The 16,405-nt window shown below is 36.6% G+C and overlaps 1 protein-coding gene across 1 annotated transcript; it reads left to right on the top strand.

The window, feature by feature from the left end:
* The first annotated feature begins 365 nt into the window (after positions 1–365).
* LOC113306231 (GDSL esterase/lipase At4g16230-like) lies at positions 366–1,768 on the top strand. The gene is made up of 4 exons (XM_026555191.1): positions 366–457; positions 968–1,176; positions 1,271–1,401; positions 1,469–1,768. The coding sequence occupies exons 1-4, from the start codon at positions 366–368 to the stop codon at positions 1,766–1,768; spliced, it is 732 nt and encodes a 243-aa protein (XP_026410976.1).
* Positions 1,769–16,405: the final 14,637 nt, after the last annotated feature.

The following is a 16,405-nucleotide window of genomic DNA, read 5'->3' as shown; positions in this document are numbered from 1 at the left end:
GAACCTGAATGCGATGTAACGATATGTAAGCGGCGGCACCACCACTTACAAATATCACCACCATCAAAAAAACAATAATGAAGGTAGAATTTGAAGTTATGTATGAAAGGATAAATAGGAAGGATATGTAGGTAATTTCATTATCATATTTAACTGTGAGTCACCACTTAACTCTCTATTTAACGGAAGTATGACTATTTTGTTAATAGTTTGTAACAATATGACTACTTTGTAAATGGGGTCTTAATAGTAACACTATTTTGTAATTTTTCCTATATTTGTTTCCAATATTGTACAAAATCCTATCTATAAATTTTGTTATGTATAGACGATGACTACATTGCATCATCTATCGTTAAAAAACAATGGCTGCATATACAAATTTGTTGGATATTTTCAACAAACCTTTGAATTGTAGGCATTTAGGCTGTTCCCGGGGTTCGACCTGCCCGGTCAGGTCACTGGGGGTCTGTCTCGCTGGAAATTTTATGTTCTAAGGTTTCTATTATCAGTTAGAAAAACTGAACAGAAATATCGTTTCACCAATGGACGCATTGAAGGAAGAGACGCGCCTGTTCACTCTGAAAAGATGCCCGTAGAGATGAAGAGTCATATCCAAAGGGTGTGATTTCCTATTTAAATAGGAGACTTGTTTTCCATTCAAAACAACATCTCAACTCTCTATGTTTTCTTTCTTAGAAGCATCATCAGAAACAAAACCAGTGTGTTCTTGGTTGGATCAAGATCGTACAAGCTTTGAATCCAACATTGTTGTGGGGCTTCAAGTATCCTGACGGCGATATTCATTGACCTGTTTGTACTCGCCAATTCAATTGGAAAAGGGTCAAATAATTGTCGAAAAGAATCTTTCATTAGAACCTTGAACCCTAATACAACATTCTTTTCTTCACCCTGTTTTAGTGTCAATTTTCCAACAAAATTTCCATGTTCTACTTCATGTTGCCAGTTTTGCATCATTGTTTCTACCGTCTTGTCTTGCACTGGAAACAACAGTTCCAGCTACTTTTGTTTTTTGGGATTCTTTGGTTGATGCTGATAACAATAACTACATTAGAACTATTGCAAAAGCTAATTTCAGGCCTTATGGGATTGATTTTCCTGGCGGGGGATCTACTGGCCGCTTTTATAATGGAAGGACGATAATCGACATTATAGGTAATTGGCTACTAACATTTCCATATATTCATTAATTTTTGGGTTTTGATTTAAATGATAGAAATCTTATTTATGCTTATTGCTAATCGAGCAGGAGAAGAGATGGGTCTGAAAGATTATATTTCTCCTTACTTGGCTCCAACTACAGTTGGAGATGTTGTTCTTCGTGGAGTCAATTATGCATCTGGGGGTGACGGAATTCTTAATGACACTGGCGCCATATACGTATGTAACTAAACTTCAAGTACTGCTTTGTTTGATGCACACTAACCAAATTTTAAAATACTTATAGGGTACAATAATCATGGATGCACAACTGGATAACTTCGCGAGTACAAGGGACTACATAATCTCAACCGCCTATGTGAATGATTCATCAATGGCTTCTTCGAAGAACTTACTCGGGAAAGCTGTTTTCTTTGTTCTAATGGGTCCTAATGATTTCATTGTCAACTACTTCTCTCCGGTTCCCTCCATACCTAAGATGACGATTTCCCCGCAAATGTTTGTTGATTTAATGGTCTCAATATTCAAGCCTTGTAAGATGAATTGTCCATTTCTTGGCTATTTTGCGCTATATACGTATCTTTGAAATACTGAATAGTAGCTGTTGGGGTGCAATAATCAAAAACAAAGAAAAATCAAATAAGCAAAAGTTATTAATACTTAGCTCCTTTATAGTGGAAGTGATCGATTTGACAAAACATACGAGCTCCCCAAATCTCCGCAACAACACCACGGCAAGACTTTGAAAAAACAGAGTGAGTCACGTGTTCAACATGTTGCCCTTAAGACATTAGCGTCCGGCTACACCCAAAAGTGATGCTATAGCCCTCACAGGACGGATATCTCCAGGATAAAATACTCCACTACACCTACTACTAGCATATGTAGTTGATGCTCAACTTGAACTTGGCAACTCCGAAAAACCCTTAAGGAAAATCGCGAATGCTAAAGAAAACAATATAAAATATTTTTTCCCTTGGGGGGTCTCTCTAAAAATAGAGAATCCCCTTTCCCATTTATTTTATAAAAGTAGTGAATTTATTTATATAATCGACAAATACAACTTAAGAATATGAACTCCCCGATGTGGGACTAAAAAGCTTATATAGTCTCTTAAGAGCAACTGCAGTGGACGAGCAAACCTATAATTATGGTCCAGGGACGAGACGCAACGGGACGGAGTAAAGACTAAAATCTGGACCAAAACCAAATTCCAGACCATATTTGGTCTGGGACCAAGACCAAAACTATATATAGTGGAGCGGAGGTATAATCACCGTTTGGCATCGGGCGTGTATATAATCTAAGCCTGTTGTGAAACGTACGTAAAGTCACCGCCCCATAAAGAGGCGTGTATATAAGTTACGCCCGGTTCAGGCGTTGATAAAATGTTCGCCCGTTGGGACGTTGCTAAAGTTTACGCCCCACGTCAGGCGTCCATAAAATTAACGCCCCATTCAGACGAAGATTATACAAACGCCCCAGCCCGGCGTTGATATTCTTAACGCCCCACGCCAGGCGTATATATAGTTAACGCCCCAGCTCGGCGTTGATATAGTTAACGCCCCACGCCAGGCGTTTATATAGTTAACGCCCCAGACAGGCGTTGATATAATTAACGCCCCACGCCAGGCGTTTATATAGTTAACGCCCCATCCCGGCGTTGATATAGTTAACGCCCCACGCCAGGCGTTTATATAGTTAACGCCCCAAGCTTGAGTTTAAATTTTTTTTTAAAATACTTAGACAAAATTGATTTTGAAATTTTTTTATACCGTTGGTAATTCGAACGTTGAAGAAAATGGAACGTTGGATAATTTGGAACGTTGGAAAGTTTGGAAGACATTTCGGAACGTTGAAAATTTCGGAAGAAACACCTATATATACACATGAGATCCTGTGACATTTTCCCACGACTAATACTTCAAACTATCCACACCAATAAGAAGAAATATTGTTTCTGCTTTCAAATCAGTTGGAAAATTTTCACGGATTCGCTTACAATGGCACCAAGAGTAGCACGAGGTCCAAATTTTACGACAATCGAAGATGTAACAATGTGTAAAATTCATTTATCTATATCTCAAGATTCTAGTGTTGGAGCTGATCAATCAGAGGCGACGTTGTGGACTCGTATCAAGGATGATATTGAACTTCATTTACCTAATAATCCAGAGCGGTCTTGGAGTTCTTGGCAAAAACGATATCAGGGAATAAGTAAAGATGTGGCGTTATTTTCGGCAAAAGAGGCAGAAGTTGAAGGTGAATATCATACTGGATGGGGTCCTGAAAAGAAGGTAAGCATTCTTGATTTTTCGAACAATTGTTTTCTAATATTTAATAAGCGCCCATGTACTTAAGTGTTTTTAAAAACATTAACAGCTTGAAGAAGTTAACAAGAGGTTCAAGGAATGCAACGATGGGAAAAATTTAAGCACGAAGAGTGCTACCCTGTTGTGTTAGAAAATATAAAATATAATCGACGGTCGACTTTTGTATTCGATACGACGCATGATTTGGACACTTATGAGAATAACGAGGAAGATGATGAAGGACCGCAAACAACAACTCAAGGAGAGACCGGTAACGACACAGATGGGGGAGACATAGAGAACACATATCTTCGTAAGATGGGGAAAAAAGCAGCAAAAAGATTGAAGAAAACAGGGAGAGAGAAATCCAGTCACCAAGAGGAATTGATGGGAATAATTATTAAAGAACAACAAAATTTCAATACTTATTACCAAGCACAATCAAGATTCAAGATGGAACAAAGAGCAGCAGAGTTTGCAGCAAAACAAGCTGAACATGCGGCAAAAATAGCCAAGCAAGCTGAAGACGAATTTCGCATCATTATGATGGATCTTGAAAAAATGGAACCTGTACAACAAGAGTACTTCCGACTTCGCAGGGCGGACATAGTTCGGAATAAAAGAAACCAATCTTAACACAAAGGCGGAATAGTTCAAACCTTAATTATTTCTCCTATTTAGTGATTAGTAGTATTATTAGTATTATTATGTTTTAAATTTCTTATTATCTGAACAATTAGCATTATTATTATGTAATTTTTGGATTTTAAATTTACTTCCGTTGATTTGAATTAAATTTCTACTTTTTTGAAACATACGACCTTAATTAAAACTTGAGGATGTTTACATACAAAGAGATAATAGAAAGGAAATGACAAACGACAATTTTTAATTCCCATATTCTACCCATATATATTCGATCAAGTCATCACGCAAGCGAATATGTGCATCTTTGTTACGCATTGCACGTCGGCGTTGCTGATCTCTAATTTGGTAAAACTCGTCACTATTGCCTCTTAATATATTAACCGGTGCTGCGTTGCTACGTTGTTCATAAACATGTGGCCAGTCACCGGGTAGACGCTCATCCTCGACTATCATATTATGTAAGATAATACAAGTTTTCATGATATAGGCAAGCACATCTGGATTCCACATTCTTGCAGGTTGTTTGATGATTCCAAATTGTTGTTGAAGTACACCAAATCCCCGTTCAACATCTTTTCTTGCACCCTCTTGCATCGATGAAAATATTTCCTTTTTCCTACCAACCAGATGTTTAATGGCCATAATAATAGTAGAAATCTCTGGGTATATTCCATCACCTAGATAATACGGCATATCATATGAATGTCCGTTCACCTCATAGCTCACCGGCGGTGCTTTTCCTGTTACAAGACTTCGAAAAACATATGAACGGTTCATAACATTAATATCGTTGTTAGAACCGGGCATACCAAAAAAAGCATGCCAAAACCATAGGTCATACGACACCACTGCCTCCAACACGATACTTTCGCTCCCTTTATACGCGGTGTAAGCCCCAGATTCTGCCGACGGACATTTATCCCATTTCCAATGCATGCAATCTAGACTACCCAGCATCCCAGGAAATCCCCGGTCTTTGTTTTGCTTGAGCAACAGTTCAATATCACCAGCCATTGGTTCACGCAAATATTCTTTCCCATACACATTCACAATCGTCTTACAGAACCTACGAGTAGCTTCCAGCACAGTTGTTTCTCCTATGCGTAAGTACTCGTCTATTGCATCTGCCGCACATCCGTAAGCTAACATTCGTACTGCTGCTGTTACTTTTTGATGAGGGTTTAATCCTAAAACTCCACAAGCATCGTGCTTTTGAACAAAATATCTGTTTGCATTGGTAACACCTTCCACTATCCGGTTAAACAATTGTCGACGCATTCTAAATCTTCTGCGAAAAACATTGGGTGGTTGGTTTGGGTACGGAGAGAAATAGTCGTTCCATAGAAGTTCAGCCCCTGACTCACGATCTCTTGGTATTCTGATACGAGTTTGAGGCCATTTTGAATTTGTAACAAGGACTCCCAAACTAACGGCCATGTTATTTTGCATAATTGCTATTGCATCATCATCCGAGGAATAAAAACTACTATTAGAAGAAGAAGAAGAAGAAACAGAAGAGCAATAATGAGCGGTTTTCTCATAGTGTTCCATTACTATATGAAGCAGAAGAGATGTATTGTTATTCATATATTGAGTGATCAGGTCTTTAATTTATAACCCATTTTCAAGAGCATTAAAAAAACCAAAAATAGATATTTTTTTGGGTTCACGCAAAAGTGTTTTCCAAAAAAGATAAAGTGTTTGTCAGGGACCTGATATGACATACATATATGATATGACTATACTATATATGATATGACTATACTATATAAGATAAGAAAAGATAACTCCAAAGACAGGTCATCTAAATAGTCATAACAAATTAACCCTTCATATTATCATTATCCGAAGTGGACGATCTTGGTGCCACAAAAGGCATGTGCGTTCTCGGATTGGTATTGACTGAGGACATTGTTGAAGCTGATCCTTGATTCATACCACTCCAAACTTGTGATGGCAGGGTTTGGGAAAAGGAACCGTATCCAAGGAGAGGTTGGACAGTGTGCGGCATACGGAAAAGAGATAGTTGTTGCTGCAAATCAACGTTCGCATTATTTAGCCTTTGTATTTCTGCTTCTTTCGACATAATAACGTCCATCCTCTCCTTCGTTTGTTTTAATGTAAATTCGCGAAATTGTTGATTAAAATCAGCATTTTCTTGAAATAATGTGTAAGCTTCATGCTGTCAAGAAAAAATAAAATATATAAGTACAAATATACCAACAAAAATCGAACGTACAATAAAAAGTCGAAAGTACACTTACGTGGGATAATAGATGTGGAGGAGGGATATGTACATGTTCAACAGGTTGTTCAATTGGGACCGTATACAAGTCACCGACATACCCATATGTTTGGGCTTCCCAAATAGGATGAGTCACGTAATCTTTGGAGTTGGTTACCATTGTCCAGTATTGTAAATATATCATAATCTTTAACAACTTGCACTATCTCTGTTGCATCGACCAAACCTTCTTTTTTAGGCGTTCGGCTTGAATATTGCCAATATCCCCTATAACTGTGTGTAGTCTTATAGGAACAGCGAAAGTACAATGGTTTTGCCGCCAACACCTTTCACCAAGATACATGTTGTGCTGTACAGTTAGAAAGGGAATAAGAATTTAGTAAGTATGTTATATAGAAAAAAGTATGTTATATAGTAAGTATGTTATATAGAAAAAAAGTATGTTATATAATAAAATTTACAAATTAACTCACAATGCCCATGTAAGAAAATATATATCTCGAGTCTGATAGCCGCGTAGCCGTGCATCCCATATCAGATGCAAGAACTTCTCTGTATGATTCCCATGGGCGCCATGTCACTTGTTCAGCAGTAAGCTTACTTAGTAAATCCCTACAACGGAAAATATCATTTGTATTCTTCGGTACATTCCATTTAGAAGATACGGGCCATTTTTGTTCTGTACTCGCCTCTGGGATTTCTGGTCGACATATGCCCAGGTATTCATACCCCCAAAACTACTCCATCAAAATAATTAGCCAATTTAATAACTTAGCAACAAAATAAACAATGAGAGGAAAAATAACTAGATTGAAAGAATACCTCTAATACTTGGAATGGACCACATAGTGCCTTCTGTCTCCTCCCAGATAAACGGAGTGCCGCATACAATTTCGAAAACGCAGCACCACCCCAGTCATACGTGGATACTACATCAAGATTTTCAAAAGCAGCTAACCATCCAGCATCAATATAAGTCTTTGCATTAGAAAAGAAAAAATGTCCCAAAACATACATGAAAAAGGCAATTGCTACTCTATGAGCAAGGGTGCTATCATTTTCACAGCCGCAACCAACTTGTCTTCGAAGAAATATGACCTTAAATATTTAATTGTAATTGAATTTGAAACCCACGACGGTGCTTTTGGACAGAGCGTGACATCTTGGATATCCGGAAAGATATGCTCACGAACATGTTCAAATTGGTACTTCCCCGAATCATAAGGAACATCAGGCCCATCACCGATACTCAGTCCAGTCAACATGAGCCAATCTAGGGGGTGAATCCCATCTCACCAAATGGGAAGTGAAAAGTGTTTGTTGTATCCCAAAACCGCTCAGCAATATAATCAACCATTGAATGGTTGGTTTCGCTACATTGTATGTCCAGTAAATTTTGCCATCCCGCTTTTTCAATAATATATTTAGCTCTAGGACAGTGTTGTGAAATAGTTTGATAGTGATGAATTACCGATGCCAAAGATCCACGATGTTGATACTTCAATTTGTGCTCCCCTGTAAATGTGATGTCCGTAGTAGCGTGCGGTTTATCATCTTGCAGTATAGGAAACCTCCCTAACCGGGGAATATCAACCTCCTTAATTGTACCAGTAGCGATTAAGTTATAATCCTCTTCGGCTACAGATTTTTGTTTCTTGTTCGTCTTCATGCGACCATTGAAACGCGCTGTGAATTTGTTCAACATCTGTGCACACACAATATAGATGCAGTTACATTATTAAAAGACCAACCCTCATTAACGAATATTTTTATTAGTCCATCACCATTTATATTCCAAATACTATAAATCCTTAACACAAACCATATCAATTCCAAATTCTATAATTCCAGAAACACAAATTAAATCGTCACCGATGCATTTCGAAAATCATTACAAGATTCCACAACCCAATTTAATCACTTCAAGATTCCATAAAAATCACTAAAAAATCAATTCCATACTCACGCAATTAGCTCTTCTACATATGTAACTCCCAAAATTTACATAACTACAATTTACATAACTAAAATTAATCACCTCAAAATTCAATAAAAAACAATACAAATTCAATTATTGGTAACCATATTCACATACAACATGCAGAAAACCAATAATTAATCCAATAATTTACATAACTACAATAATTTAAAATTAATCCAATAATTTTAAAATTAATCCAATAATTTACATAACTACAATTATTGATAACCATATTCACTAAAATTAATTACCAACAGACAACATGAAGAAAAACAATAAAAGGAAGCTCTCAATTGAAATAGGTTGATTGAAACAGATGAAGGGTGAGAACTATTTCCCACATAATCTACATAACCACAGATTTTTACAATACCCAAAAATTATAAATCTATTCCACCCACAAATTAGATCTTCTATAACTATTTTAAAAAAAAATTTAACCAAATTTACATAAGCATCAAATATGGTTTTTTTCACATACATATTAATCTCTAAAAAAACATAAAACACACATACCCAATTAAATTTAACCAATTTCATATTCATATTTGTTCGTTAAAACCAAATTTTAGATAAACTAATTTTAACAAATAAAACCCTAAATAAATTATACAACAATATGGATAAAACAAAAGAGATTAAGAAAAAAAAACATACCTCTTTTGTAACCCGGGTTCATCAAGTATCTCGTTTTTTTCTTTTCTTTTACTGCTCGTTACTGTGATGTGTTGGTTTAGAAGCTGTGTTTGTGGGCGGTAGAAACAAAGAGGAGGTAGAAAAGAAAAGAAGAAGACGGAGAAGATTAGGGTAAAGGGAAAGTGAACACGTGGGCTATACGTGGTGGTTAGAGATTGTCCGGGCTTTAATGCCACACGTGCTAGATACGTGTGTTAATAGAAGTCCAACACTATACGTACGCCTGCCATGAGGCGTTGATTCCTTCATTCGCCTGAGTGAAACCAAGCGTTGATTATACGTACGCCTGAGAGAAGAGTGAGGCGTTGATTATACGTACGCCTGAATGAGGCGTTGATTATACGTTCGCCTGAAACAGGCGTTGATTATACGTACGCCTCAAAACAGGCGTTGATTATACGTTCGCCTGAAACAGGCGTTGATTATACGTACGCCTCAAAACAGGCGTTGATTATACGTTCGCCTGTTGATTATACGTACGCCTCAAAACAGGCGTTGATTATACGTACGCTTCATTCAGGCGTTGATTATACGTTCGCCACACCAGGCGTAGATTATACAAACGCCCCTTCTCCGAGCGTGAAATATATGTACGCCCCACAACAAGCGTATTCTTTACCAACGCCCCACAACCAGCGTTAACTATATCTCCGCCCGGCCCAAACGAAGATTATACCAACGCTCCACATGCAAGCGTGGATTATACATCCGCCCGACTAAATATACTCCACTGCCTTAACGTGACACTACAGACTAAACTCAAATTTGATCGTTTGTTTTGGTCTTTGATCTTTGGTTTTGATCGTACCACTGTGGACGCTCTAAAACAACTAAAAAATGGAAACTCCACGGTGTGGGACTAATAAGTTTTTCATTCATAAAAGAAAACAATAAACTATAATTTTTATTAAAACTTTTAAATCATATTTTATTAATTGTTTTCCAACAATCCCCCGCATGAATGAAAACTCAATAAAACACGAAAAAACAGATAGATCTTGGTAAATCAACACCCAATCTCACGAACCGAACTGACTGAATAGACAAACAGATCGTGCATGTTGAAGTCATACTAGCCATTCCAATGTCATCTCCCTCACACAACAGTGTGTTGACCACATGGTCATACTATGGATTGCAAAATCATATAGTATAGAGAGCTTTCATCTTTAGTTCCTCACAAGCGAGACTAAAAGTTCCTTTCACCAAAGTGAAAACATGAACTAGTGAACCCTTAGTGACCGTTAGGTCCTAAGTTCCATTAATACCAAAACCATCAAAATGAAAATCACATAAAAAGTGCAGGAAATACCATTTTAGACAGAGGTGTCCATGAGGTCTTGAACCTTTGCTTAGTGAGATATTACCGGAATTACTTGCTAGAGACAGTGAACTATGTCTTGAACTGCTAGCGTTTGATGTAATTCGCGATAACGACCACGGATGATATCTTCAAGGTTGTTGCCAAGCTCGTGCCGTTTTGTCCATTTGGCCCTCGACATATCCTATTTCTCATAATGCTCTAGAGAATCAAAGATCATATTCTCATAGGAAGCGGCCCCACTTCCTCATTCATATAGATGAGTTTCCATAAAGAGTGTTACTGCTACACCCCACTTCAATCTTAAATTGAAACTATAGAACTCATTAAGAATTCTTAAAAGTCATCCTTCACATGCAGTCGCACTATCACGTCTACACCATAGGGAAGGGACAGAGAGTGAAATTCTCTGATAGTGTTTACCTTTACCCACCACAAATTAGTTGTCTCACTCGAAACCTTGATCTTGAGATCTCCAGTCAGCAAGGTTGAGTATCCTTCATGGAAAGTTTAATTTATGAGCTTAAGCCCCATCCCCCTTGATGCATTTTTAACTATCTATTTGTACAAACCTTTCATCAAAGGTTGTGCTATATTCTCCTTGGACTTTATCCAATCAATGGAAATAACGCCAATTGAGATTACTTATTTTTATCTTTAGCTATTATAGCTTGGCTAACACAATGTATATATATAGGTGGCACATGCCTATGCCAGAGAGGAATGTATTATAAAAGCATCTTAGGCACTCGGTCCCCTCTCGTGCTTATCTAACGCAATACTCTCAGATTCCATAATTAATTGAGCAATATATGTTTGTCTGAAAATCTTCCAAAAAAAAACCCTCTTACTAGAGTGAAAACATATCCACTCGTAAACTTAGACTCCTGATTCAATTATCCAGTTTGCATCACAAAGTCCCTCAAGGACAACAAGATACCTTTTATAAATCAAACAAAAGGTAGTAGAGTATTTAGGTACCATAATACTCTACTAAATGCATCCCAATGCTCTTGTTTCTGGACTACAAGTATATATACTTAACTTACTCACAATTAAGCAATGTATGGACTCTTACAGTTCATTAAATTCATCAGACATCCTATAACTCTTGAGTATTCAAGTTAAATACTTCATTACCCTTATTTTTCTCGAGTCTACAAGAAGAATCGTATGGATTACACGCAGGCTTACAATCAGACTGATTGTATCTCATAAGCACAAATTCAACATAATGAGAACGACTAAGACTATAATTTTTTTTGACCTCATCCCTAAGATTACATCAAAAGGGCTTAAGTCTTTCTAGTCAATGTTCTCATTCAGTGCATGTTTTTAGTGGAATTAATCACATCTATGTTTGTAACAAGTATAAGCATATCATTAACATACAAGCATACAATCACACAGGCATTCTTAACAAGTTACTTTTAAATACACTTGTAAGATTCATTAACTTAAATCCACTACACATTATCACATGATCAAATTTTCCATGTTATTGTTTATTACGTGCTTATTTGAAAACCATACAAAGATTCGTTCAATTTACAAACTTTGTCTTCATAACCTTTCACTACAAAGTCCTCAGGTTGGTCTCTGTAAATTTCTTTATCTAATTCACGGTTGTAGAAAAGCTGTCTTAACATCCATCTGATGTATTTCCAAGTTGTTTATGGCAGCAATATCAATTAGCATCTCAACAAAAGTAATTCTCGTCACAAGTGAATAAGAATCAAGGAAATCTACACCTTCTTTTAGTTTATAGGCTTTATCTACCAACTTGGCTTAATATTTTTCCACAGTTCCATCTACTAATCGTTTCCTCTTAAAGACTCATTTACATCTCATGGTCTTACTCCCTGGAGGTAAACTAGCAAGCTGCCAAGTCTGATTCCGACGGACTGAGTCCATTTCACTAAATGAAGCTTCTTACCGGAATGAGGTTTCAGTAGATATCAAGGATTCTTTACAAGTCTGGGGCTCAGACTAAGCAACGCATTTATGAAGTCGGTTTCATAAGAAGTCTCAAGTCTGATTGTTTTACTTAGGCTCAACATCAACTTCATCTTCCTTTAAAATGAGTTCTGACTATTTGAAAATAAATCTAGGGGATCAACAACACATCTCTAATGAGGTACATGTTTAGAATAAACATGTTCAAAGAACTCAGCATCCCTAGATTCCGTAATAATATTCACACCAAAGTCAGAAAAACATCAGAACACACAACCAAAAATCTATATATAGAAGTATACTCAGCATACCCTATATGAAGACACAATCAACATTTGTGGTTTCAATCTAGTTCTTTTAGGAAGAGGAATTACAATCTTAGTCAAACACCCCCACACTTTGACGCATTCATAAGGAGGTCTACCTTTCCATAAATCATATGGTGTTTCATCTGATCCTTAAAAGGGTACTCTATTCGAAGTGACAATCATTCATCTGTTTCTCAATGTCTCACAAGGGTTTGGGAAAAACCTTATACAATCAGAACGGTAGAGGTAATTTTTTTTTTTTTTTTTTTTACAATCAGTTCTTATTCTTAAATCTGTATGTCTTGGATTTCATATTGTCTGGATTTTCTCTGTAAAATGAAACTTGTTTGTATGGATTTTTATCTGGATTCTGGAATGTGGAATGTGAATGTATTGAGATTGTTACAACTGATGAGTTTACAACATTTATAGATCTATATATTCTGGATTAACTGTCACAATGGATTTCTCAAGCTTCTAATTATTTTGTTTTTTTTCTTCAAAATGGGATAACCAAAATGCGGCTTGATTTTAGGTAATGACAATTGAGTATTTGATAGTGATTATCTAGAAATTACAAATTTTGTATTTGTATGTTTGAACATGATTCGCTACATATATATACACTAAATTTGAATCTTGGTTTACTTTTTTAGAAATCACAACGGCGAATCAATATGGATGTAGGAGAGGATAGGATTAGTAAACTGCCTGATCCTTTAGTTCATCATATACAAATTCAATTATTGGTAACCATATTCACATACAACATGCAGAAAACCAATAATTAATCCAATAATTTACATAACTACAATAATTTAAAATTAATCCAATAATTTTAAAATTAATCCAATAATTTACATAACTACAATTATTGATAACCATATTCACTAAAATTAATTACCAACAGACAACATGAAGAAAAACAATAAAAGGAAGCTCTCAATTGAAATAGGTTGATTGAAACAGATGAAGGGTGAGAACTATTTCCCACATAATCTACATAACCACAGATTTTTACAATACCCAAAAATTATAAATCTATTCCACCCACAAATTAGATCTTCTATAACTATTTTAAAAAAAAAATTAACCAAATTTACATAAGCATCAAATATGGTTTTTTTCACATACATATTAATCTCTAAAAAAACATAAAACACACATACCCAATTAAATTTAACCAATTTCATATTCATATTTGTTCGTTAAAACCAAATTTTAGATAAACTAATTTTAACAAATAAAACCCTAAATAAATTATACAACAATATGGATAAAACAAAAGAGATTAAGAAAAAAAAACATACCTCTTTTCTAATCCGGGTTCATCAAGTATCTCGTTTTTTTCTTTTCTTTTACTGCTCGTTACTGTGATGTGTTGGTTTAGAAGCTGTGTTTGTGGGCGGTAGAAACAAAGAGGAGGTAGAAAAGAAAAGAAGAAGACGGAGAAGATTATGGTAAAGGGAAAGTGAACACGTGGGCTATACGTGGTGGTTAGAGATTGTCCGGGCTTTAATGCCACACGTGCTAGATACGTGTGTTAATAGAAGTCCAACACTATACGTACGCCTGCCATGAGGCGTTGATTCCTTCATTCGCCTGAGTGAAACCAAACGTTGATTATACGTACGCCTGAGAGAAGAGTGAGGCGTTGATTATACGTACCCCTGAATGAGGCGTTGATAATACGTTCGCCTGAAACAGGCATTGATTATACGTACGCCTCAAAACAGGCGTTGATTATACGTTCGCCTGAAACAGGCGTTGATTATACGTACGCCTCAAAACAGGCGTTGATTATACGTTCGCCTGAAACAGGCGTTGATTATACGTACGCCTCAAAACAGACGTTGATTATACGTACGCTTCATTCAGGCGTTGATTATACGTTCGCCACACCAGGCGTAGATTATACAAACGCCCCTTCTCCGAGCGTGAAATATATGTACGCCCCACAACAAGCGTATTCTTTACCAACGCCCCACAACCAGCGTTAACTATATCTCCGCCCGGCCCAAACGAAGATTATACCAACGCTCCACATGCAAGCGTGGATTATACATCCGCCCGACTAAATATACTCCACTTCCTTAACGTGACACTACAGACTAAACACAAATTTGATCGTTTGTTTTGGTCTTTGATCTTTGGTTTTGATCGTACCACTGTGGACGCTCTAAAACAACTAAAAAATGGAAACTCCACGGTGTGGGACTAATAAGTTTTTCATTCATAAAAGAAAACAATAAACTATAATTTTTATTAAAACTTTTAAAATCATATTTTATTAATTGTTTTCCAACAATCCCCCGCATGAATGAAAACTCAATAAAACACGAAAAAACAGATAGATCTTGGTAAATCAACAACCCAATCTCACGAACCGAACTGACTGAATAGACAAACAGATCGTGCATGTTGAAGTCATACTAGCCATTCCAATGTCATCTCCCTCACACAACAGTGTGTTGACCACATGGTCATACTATGGATTGCAAAAATCATATAGTATAGAGAGCTTTCATCTTTAGTTCCTCACAAGCGAGACTAAAAGTTCCTTTCACCAAAGTGAAAAAGCATGAACTAGTGAACCCTTAGTGACCGTTAGGTCCTAAGTTCCATTAATACCAAAACCATCAAAATGAAAATCACATAAAAAGTGCAGGAAATACCATTTTAGACAGAGGTGTCCATGAGGTCTTGAACCTTTGCTTAGTGAGATATTACCGGAATTACTTGCTAGAGACAGTGAACTATGTCTTGAACTGCTAGCGTTTGATGTAATTCGCGATAACGACCACGGATGATATCTTCAAGGTTGTTGCCAAGCTCGTGCCGTTTTGTCCAATTTGGCCCTCGACATATCCTATTTCTCATAATGCTCTAGAGAATCAAAGATCATATTCTCATAGGAAGCGGACCCACTTCCTCATTCATATAGATGAGTTTCCATAAAGAGTGTTACTGCTACACCCCACTTCAATCTTAAATTGAAACTATAGAACTCATTAAGAATTCTTAAAAGTCATCCTTCACATGCAGTCGCACTATCACGTCTACACCATAGGGAAGGGACAGAGAGTGAAATTCTCTGATAGTGTTTACCTTTACCCACCACAAATTAGTTGTCTCACTCGAAACCTTGATCTTGAGATCTCCAGTCAGCAAGGTTGAGTATCCTTCATGGAAAGTTTAATTTATGAGCTTAAGCCCCATCCCCCTTGATGCATTTTTAACTATCTATTTGTACAAACCTTTCATCAAAGGTTGTGCTATATTCTCCTTGGACTTTATCCAATCAATGGAAATAACGCCAATTGAGATTACTTATTTTTATCTTTAGCTATTATAGCTTGGCTAACACAATGTATATATATAGGTGGCACATGCCTATGCCAGAGAGGAATGTATTATAAAAAGCATCTTAGGCACTCGGTCCCCTCTCGTGCTTTATCTAACGCAATACTCTCAGATTCCATAATTAATTGAGCAATATATGTTTGTCTGAAAATCTTCCAAAAAAAAAACCCTCTTACTAGAGTGAAAACATATCCACTCGTAAACTTAGACTCCTCTGATTCAATTATCCAGTTTGCATCACAAAGTCCCTCAAGGACAACAAGATACCTTTTATAAATCAAACAAAAGGTAGTAGAGTATTTTAGGTACCATAATACTCTACTAAATGCATCCCAATGCTCTTGTTCTGGACTACAAGTATATATACTTAACTTACTCACAATATAAGCAATG

The sequence above is a fragment of the Papaver somniferum genome, chromosome 8 (genome assembly GCF_003573695.1).
Source record: "Papaver somniferum cultivar HN1 chromosome 8, ASM357369v1, whole genome shotgun sequence".
NCBI classification, from domain to species: domain Eukaryota; kingdom Viridiplantae; phylum Streptophyta; class Magnoliopsida; order Ranunculales; family Papaveraceae; genus Papaver; species Papaver somniferum.
This window is presented reverse-complemented; position numbering and strand designations above follow the sequence as displayed.